Source organism: Daphnia pulex, chromosome 2 (genome assembly GCF_021134715.1).
Source record: "Daphnia pulex isolate KAP4 chromosome 2, ASM2113471v1".
Lineage (NCBI taxonomy): Eukaryota > Metazoa > Arthropoda > Branchiopoda > Diplostraca > Daphniidae > Daphnia > Daphnia pulex.
This window is the reverse complement of record NC_060018.1, coordinates 10,438,907-10,447,162: the sequence shown is the minus strand read 5'-3', so window position 1 is coordinate 10,447,162 and position 8,256 is coordinate 10,438,907. Positions and strand designations below refer to the sequence as shown.

The 8,256-nt window shown below is 37.5% G+C and overlaps 2 protein-coding genes across 3 annotated transcripts; one reads left to right on the top strand and one right to left on the bottom strand.

The window, feature by feature from the left end:
* Window positions 1–606: 606 nt before the first annotated feature.
* LOC124209635 lies at window positions 607–5,359 on the bottom strand. Of its 2 annotated transcripts, none has more exons than XR_006881009.1 (3): window positions 4,819–5,359; window positions 4,151–4,739; window positions 607–4,075 (listed from the first exon to the last, which is right to left on the bottom strand). XR_006881009.1 is itself a non-coding variant. In XM_046607712.1 (3 exons), exons 1-3 carry the CDS (start codon window positions 5,047–5,049, stop codon window positions 4,338–4,340), a joined length of 567 nt encoding a protein of 188 aa, XP_046463668.1. In that variant the 5' UTR covers window positions 5,050–5,359; the 3' UTR covers window positions 607–4,337. The 2 variants fall into 2 exon arrangements, 1 of the variants encoding a protein (XP_046463668.1); XM_046607712.1 differs by having other exon boundaries at window positions 607–4,495; window positions 4,562–4,739.
* A 1,440-nt stretch (window positions 5,360–6,799) lies between these two features.
* Window positions 6,800–7,297, top strand: LOC124206187 (nipped-B-like protein A). Its single transcript, XM_046603897.1, has 3 exons — window positions 6,800–6,845; window positions 6,917–6,988; window positions 7,050–7,297. The coding sequence occupies exons 1-3, from the start codon at window positions 6,810–6,812 to the stop codon at window positions 7,200–7,202; spliced, it is 261 nt and encodes an 86-aa protein (XP_046459853.1). The 5' UTR covers window positions 6,800–6,809; the 3' UTR covers window positions 7,203–7,297.
* The last annotated feature ends 959 nt before the right edge of the window (window positions 7,298–8,256 follow it).

Here is an 8,256-nt window from a genome sequence, read left to right as displayed (position 1 = left end):
AAATAATAAAAAGTGTTAAAGACGGTTTCGTCTCAAACAAGAAGGAGTATTGCGATGCAAGCAAAATTTTTAAAGACATCAATACTATCTGTAAGAAATTTGAAGATTTCATGGGGCACTAATAGGAATTGCTTGAGTCCTCCATCGACACAATGCAAACTGTTGCTGCAGTTGCCGTTACAATGGCAAACAAATCGGCAAAATTTGATTTTGTTTTAGGTTACCTGACACACTAGTCTCCTACAAATTTCTTAGAGATAAGCACGAGAAGATTAAATGAATAAATGCTAAAACTATTGCTTCATTTAAATTGACTTCAAATTAAATTTCCCTTTACATATTGACAAATGTAATGATTTTTTATTTTATAGATGTTGATGAAAAATGGAATGAAATGTTTGAAGTAGTGAAAGAGAAAAAAGCTGATACTTCTCTATAACAAGATTACCACCAACTTTTTTTACACAGAGAAATTGTTGATAAAGCTAGTGAACTCTAAGAACATACTAAAGAAACAGCCAAATGTTGTTGGAGGACTTCAAATTCTCAGTAAGTTACTGTATTGATTTGGTTGTATTATTTTTACAGCAATTTCAATTTCCCACTTTTAACTTCTATGTCGTTTAATGTTATAAGATTACTTTGATTTGGTTATCTACAGCAATTAAATGTTATTAATTGTCATATTTTCACTAGGGATAACTTAAAAGTGGAATAACTAACGTTGTTGGTGTTATAGGTATGATTTACTGGAATCACAAGCGGGTACGACTTTGGTACGATGGAAAAAATTTTGTCCCACCATTATCTTAAATTAGAAATTGTATTCGTACTGAAGTATATTAATCTTTTGATTGAACGGCATTGTAATTACATCGAAATAAAAAAAAAAGATAATTCCCATACTAGATGACGTCTTAAAAGAACATTGCATCGCGATGTTCCGCTCAATCATGCTTGATATTCAGGTTGGTGCTAAATTTCAGTTTTTTTGTCATAAGATGTAGAAATGCCATTATGTAATAGGACAATCTAAAGGAACGAAACTGTCAGTACAGTAAATTTCCAAACAGATGGAGGAAGACTACGTGAGAGTTTCAATAACTCAAGCATTTCACGAACACCACACGAAACGTCATGGCATGGTCAATCTCCTGGAGAGTGCCATAAACGGGAGGAAACGGATAGCAAAATCGCCGCAGTTGAAGTAGAAGATGTCAGATGAGTGTCTTAGGAGCCTTCAGATACTCCAATACGGTTTCGACCAATCTTTGTCTGCTGGGATTTTTCCCGGTACCAATGTCTAAAGTGTGGCACGCAGATAAGCATGTGACACTTTTTCCAAACTTCCATGAAAACGATCTAATTTACAATGCTAATTTCATTCTTGTTTATATGTTACTTTTCGGATGTTGTTATTGACGTAAAAATATGGGTGAAAATGAGATTGAATGATGATTTCAGAGAGCAAACATTTTTTCACGCTTAGATGTCTTAGCAATAGTCGACTTTCCAATCATACTGTTCAATTATATCATTCAAATATAAATCATCAATTATAATTTTTTTGTGATTCGAACCATCAACCATGGACAGATATTATGTCACTGATTTGACGAGTGACGACAATTACTTTATGGTCTTTATACACGCTGGATGTAGCATGTGGCCTATTCTGAGGCGTCAACGAAGGTATTCAATTCCGTACGGACAATATTTTCCTTATCCGCAAAGATGCAGCGGGAGAATTCTATTTTCTGCAGCTGCTCCATTGCACCGAAGAACTGCTCAAAGCATTCGCGATCTGAACCAGTGTCTGGGACATCTCACTTCAATCCTTTTAAGCCCAGTTCTTTTAGTCAAATTTTGGCCTTCAGAGTAAGTTGTGCAGCAGTTCCCCAAGGGTAAAAAAGACCCGCACTTTCGATAAAAGTTCAACACTCGTGTAGGTGATGTGTATTAATTTCATTCGGAACCCCAACATGTTAGTGGCGGGCCTCTCTGTGATTCCAAGGATGATCTCCGCGTCGTAAGCTCCAATGTTGACAAACTTGTTACTCTTCGAGTCGAATGGCGGGAGTTTCACCAAGAGACGGATGTCGTTCGACACCCAATGGTCTAGGTGAAAGTCGCCGCTCTTGACCAACCCATTTACTGCTGTCGCTCACCAGAACGCTTCTTCCATGCACCTGCCAGAGTCGAGGTAGTCATCGACGTAGATGTTGCGCAGAATGGCACCATCTGCCTCTCCTCAATCCACGGTTGTATCGAATGCGACTAAAGATGGCGACGATGTCGGATGCCCAGGCAACCACTCCCTAGTGGAAACGAAGAACGGAAACGAACGGCGGGAAGTGGGTTTTGAAGGGTCAGTTTTGCCGTGACGTAGTTGTTAAGGCTACTTTCGTGATACTTTGAGGCCGCGCCGAATACTAAGCGCAATTCTTGACACCCAGAGGCCATTGGTACACCGAAATGGGGCAGCCAATATCGGGTGGGTAGCTCTTCTTCTTCCTTGACCGACAAGCGTCACGCGTAGCTTTCTATAAAATTCTTAGTTATGACTTCTGGTAGAATTCTTCGTGCACTGAATCTCTTGAGAATTTGGTCAGGAACGAGCAACGTCAAGTCTCTGCTACACTCTGATTAATAGGTAGCAAGGGTGTGGGATCCAACTCTCCATAAGGCTGTAATTTGATAGCCCAACTCTAACTTCTTGGTTTCAGCGTGATATAATAGGAAAGATGCACTATCCGGCTATCCCAGTCTCTTGGAAGAAACGGCGGGTGTTTAGTAAAGGATCCCAAGATTCCCGCCAGGTTCGCTAGGTTAGGAGGACCCTCGCCTCTCGGGGGTATAGTAAAAATATAGGTTTTTGTTCTATAATCTATAAAATTACTAATCAATGTGTCCAGAAATAGATTTAATTTAAACATAATTTGATTCCCTATCCTTAAATACGGTCGAAGTCATTAGACAATTTTTGATATGTTAAATTTCGTAATTGAAATTCACAATTTTTTTAAATTGCGCAAAAAAACAAATCAAATTTGTTTTTAATGACTTATTTTTGTTTATTCTATTTTAAAATATTAAAAATGCATTTGAAAATTCATCTTTATTATTTATTGTGTTAGGGTAAAGTACCTAATTCGGGACAGGCCCGAAAATTTCTTATTTGGGACGAAATAACATTTTTCAGTTTAATAGAAAAACTAACCCGATTTTTTAAAGGGAAAGTTGCTGAAATTAAAGAAAATAAACGGATCTACGTTTACATACAACTATGTCAATGTAGCTGTACAAATTGTAAAGATATGACAAATAATATATTATAAAAAAGGACTTAGAAAAAAGCTAGATTTGGGACGTTTGAAATCCATCCATATTAAGTTATTTAGGGGTTATTTTGAGCTGAATTTAGTCTTAAATGAAAGAGCTCGACAGAATCTCTAGATTCCATTCATTGAAATGCAAGAAAAAATCAGAAATTTCCATAAAATCGATCGAGAAGCTTGCTGGTGATAAAACCCATAACACAAAATCGGGACACCCAAGTACACAAAATCGGGACAGTATAATGTACGCAAGATGGTACTAGTTGAAGTGTCAATATCTGGGATTTACTAACTTCTTTTAAGTTACGTGCAGTTTGACGACACTTATTTTGAGGTGGATGTTGATCATGCTGAAAGTTTTTTCATTACGTCTTTATTGATGATTTTTTAAAAGAGTCTTGCATTCCCTTATTGTTAATTCCATTTTAATTTGTTATTACATACTCCTAAATAAAGTTCAGGTGGCACAGTGGGTTAAGTAACTATCAGTTACCTGTGTAACTTTTAGTCGTTGGTTCAAATCCAAAAAATTATTAAAATTATTTCTAAAATCGCCTGAGGGCTGTCCCGAATTTATAACACAGTGAAGATACCCGTAAAATTAATTCTGTGGTCACATCTCTTTGGTCTGCATCATACGTTGAAGAGATCGAAAATGTAAGATATATTCCGATGGTACAGTGGGTTCAGACTCCGCCTAGGAGCTCGAATATCTTTATTGGTCCTTGGTTCAAATCCTAGGAGATCCATTTTTGAAATTATTTCGAAAAACGCCTCAGGGCTGTCCCGAATTTATAACACAGTAAGGATACCCGTAAAATATAGTCGACGTCCACTTCCCTTTGGTTTTCATGAGTTCATAATATATTGACGTATTCCGATGGCACAGTGGGTTCAGTCGCTAGCTGGGAACCACGTTATACTTTTTATTATTGGTTCAAATCCGAGGAGAGGTATTTTTGAAATTATTTCAAAAAACGCCACAGGGCTATCCCGAATTTATAACACAGTAAGGATACCCGATTTGATAGTTACGGTAACATTTTGATGAGTGGATTTGCATGGAACAAGGCCGGAATTCCCTTGTCGAAAAGTAAAGTGGTAGCCCTTTCTACCACCTTGGGATGGATCGTCAATGAAAGCGAGGCTATCGTTACCTATACAGCAAATTTTGAATCAAATTTTGCAAATTTGATTTAATGAATACACCCCGAATAAGATACGGTAAACGTAGACGTATTGTTTGGTTTCTAAGGTTTCATCATAAACACGCAATAACCGTCCGGTACAACCGAAATATCCCGTGTCTTTCGTTGTGGCCTGTGCCAGAGTAAGAGACGATATCTTGTGCGTTTCATTGGTGTCAAACGTCTTAACAAGGCGATTAGCGACAAAACTCTCCTGTAAATACAATTGTTGTTAAAAAATTGTTCTTGAAGAAAAGGATTAAAATAATGATATAATTAGTTGTACTGCTTACTTCCGGATATTTCACGATGTAGTCGGGCAATTCCCATGATAGAGGTGCCACAGCCGATATTTTACTGTAAAATTTTAAATCCTCAAAGATACAAATCAGAGTGATGTTGGAACCTGCATCAATCACTTGTTCTGCCACATCCGGAAGCAAACGTATCCGTTGCGCATAACTTCGAACGAAGTAAAAGAAAAACACCAACTGCATCGACTTCACGAAGTTACACGCAAACATTTCCAGACACTGTGATTGTAAATATGTGATCACATGCTGTAAAATTGTTTGGCACCTAGTGCTTTCGTATTTGGCGTGAAAACAACTGACTGAAGGTGAATACGTAAAATGTCATGAGAAATATAAAGAACAGGATGCTGGTGAGCAGAGGGGAAAACCTTGATAAGGAACGAGAAGTTTTAGCCGTAGGCAGAAAGAGTGGTTAGGCAACGATTTAGATTTCAAAACCAAATGGTTCGTTGGAAAGAAATCAGCATGCAACGAAGTTTTTTTTATCGGAAACAGATGCAGGCACTAACCACAATGAACGATAAAGATTAAGAAACACTTAATTCAGCAGGAAAAGGTTTTTCGTCTAAACACTGTGGCACTGTTAAAATATGCCTACGCCGATCGGCGCCAGTGAACTAATCCAGACCCGTAGAACTAATCCAACAGCTGATTGAATCCTACCACACTTCTGAGATCCAAACTTTACTGAACCGGTTATCTCACGGTTGGCCAAATCGACCTCTGTTGACTCTCTACAAAAAAGTTAGACTATCTATTATGTTTCATTTCTATTGATAATCAATTTTCATTATTTCGGGGCATTTTGTGATTATTTTTGATTTATTTGTACTTTCAGTGGGAGATACTAATTCCGTTTCAAAGTGCTGTCATTAATTTGCCAAAAGGGATGCTACAAGACTGGTCCTAAATTCTTCTAGCAAAATATCGAGAACTTCTTAGCTTTCAAGTAAAATCCATAGCGAATTTATCAATAGCCCCAAAATTAAATATTAATAAAAAATAGGATTTTGCTGGTGCTGTGGAAATGTTTAAAACTAGTTGAGGAACGTGGTCAAACTAAATAATTAACGAATACTCAAGCAGGTGGAAAACTTTTTAAGCTGTGTGAATGGAAACATTTTATTGGTGGACGTGCTGCAGTTTCTTCATGAATGGCCCATTTCTAACAATTCCAGTTGAGTGCCATAAATTCTGGGTTTTGTTTCCTTTTTATTAAAGCTTATTTACATTTAACATAGGTCGTTTTGTGGAGAATCTGTTTGTGGAGAATCGAATGTGGAGAATCCGAAAAAGAAAGAAGTTTCGTACGAATCTCGGTGAGGTTACTTTTACGGCTCCTCCTTTTTCTGTCCATCTGCGTCGTATATATTTGGAAATTTGTGTCTACATCGGTTGTCATCCGATTTTTCCAGGAGTGAAATTACTGTGGGACGGCTTCTTGGATGTAACGGTGCCGCCGGCGTTCAAGTTCCGACTCTGCTGATTAAAATTACAAATTTTATCGCTAGATGACCACATCTTAGACAAGAATCACAAGATGACGGCAACAAAAATATATCCGGCACTGCTTGTTCAATTTCCGAAAACGATGATCTAGCGCGACTTTTCAATGGCCGCTCGGCATCACTTCTCACATTTTCTAAATCTCAATTCACTCTGGAAATAATTGGATATATTTTCCAGGATATTGTAAGTGATTAAATTATTACATAATTTTAATGAGAAAATTCTAAAATGTTTTGAAAATGCAGGATGCTGAAGTACTGGCTACTCAGTAGAACAAAATTCTCACTGCTATCGTACATGGCATGAAAAGTGAGGCATGAAACATACATACATGGCATGAAACAGTTCTTTACTCTTCATGTATTAAGAAAATATTTATTTTCCTTAATTTGCCTTATATAAAACTTTGAATTTGTTTTCCAGGCTATTGGTTCTGTTTGCATCATGCATTACGACTTCATATGTTGGTAGAATCCCTGAAATCAGTTTATCTTAATGTAAGTTGAAATTATTGGTTATCGTAATTCATCAGACTCTTACTTAATTTTCCGTCCCTTTTTTTATTTAGAGTTTATTGGAACCTTCTGTTCCCTTGCGACTGAAAGTTCAAGTGCTAAACAACATCGAAACCTACCTTCAGGTATATTTCTCCTTGGATTCTTATAGTTCATGATACAATAGGTTAATACAACTCTCTGTAGGAAGAGGAAATTCGAATGATCAAAGAAGATCAGCAGTGGTCCATGACATCAAAGAAGGAGAATCTCAAAGAAATGGGAGACGTAACCTCTGGAATGGAAGATCGGCGCGGACCCGAAGTGGCCCTCGTCTCTGCGCCTATATGGGCAACTTGATCAAATTGCATCATTTATCACCTGTCATTGATATTAGCCCCAACCCCTTTGCGTGTATACCGCATTAGAGGCCACCAAAACGGAACGGATTTTGAATGAAGCCACCAAATGTCTCTCCTTTTCATTGATTCACTCAAATTGATTGTCGTAAAAAAAGATTCGAATGAAAAAGGATTTAGTCAAACGACAATCGAAACTAATAAAAAAAAAGAAGAAACCTGATCTTCCGATAAAAGAATCGAAAAATAAAAAGAAAAGAAAAGTTTAATGAAGCTGAAACTCAATCCGTTATCAACTTCAAAGAACTCGGCGAAAGTGGATCAATAAAACTTTTGTGAGTGAAATAAAAATAATGGAAAAGACGTTTGACGTCACATGAATTATGACAAAAAACGAAAAACATTTTCCGACCAGTAGTTTGTTTTAAAAAAATGAATTCTGACCTGCTTGTGGCGAAGACACGGCTGAAGCGACTAACTTGAAGATGGTCACGACGATGGTCACCCAGTCCGACCCGAGTACAAACGAACCCGTAAATAAAGGTCCCCGTAAATAAAAAAAAAATAAAAACCCACAGTAAATGCCACGATTGACACGTGTTCACAAATTCACAAATTGACAAAACAAAAATACGGGTGATGGAAAACCAAAAATTCAAAAATAAAAATAACGGAGGAGCGAAACGAACGTATGCGGTGCGGACAGTGGTCGACGCTAGACTGGCTATACATTATACAAAACCCAAAGACCTCCTCCTTCCCTCTCTTTTTGCTTCGGCTCTCTCATCCCCTTTTATAGAGGAGGGTCGGGTAGGGGGCCAGCATATATACACGTGTGTATAAATACAATCCCCAGTGTGTGTATACAACACACACACACACACAAACACTCTCACAAATTCTTGTTTTCCACCCAAAAGACTTTTGGTGTTTTTAATTTTTCGGGAGGGCCATCAACCACCACACAAATAAAATAAGAAATCCGCAAGTGGATAACAGTATAAATTTCTAAAAAATATATAAATAGACCAGTCAATCGACGTCGATAGCCCGTG

Bases quoted from the DNA above. Each gene is read 5' to 3' on its own strand.
- LOC124209635 (XM_046607712.1), bottom strand. From the start codon at position 5,049: ATGTTTGCGTGTAACTTCGTGAAGTCGATGCAGTTGGTGTTTTTCTTT. The intron at 4,740-4,818 runs GTAAGCAGTACA...TTGTATTTACAG, and splicing joins ACATCGTGAAATATCCGGAA to GAGAGTTTTGTCGCTAATCG. The intron at 4,496-4,561 runs GTATCTTATTCG...TTTGCTGTATAG, and splicing joins ACAATACGTCTACGTTTACC to GTAACGATAGCCTCGCTTTC.
- LOC124206187 (XM_046603897.1), top strand. From the start codon at position 6,810: ATGTTGGTAGAATCCCTGAAATCAGTTTATCTTAAT. The intron at 6,846-6,916 runs GTAAGTTGAAAT...TTTTTTATTTAG, and splicing joins TGAAATCAGTTTATCTTAAT to AGTTTATTGGAACCTTCTGT. The intron at 6,989-7,049 runs GTATATTTCTCC...AACTCTCTGTAG, and splicing joins ACATCGAAACCTACCTTCAG to GAAGAGGAAATTCGAATGAT.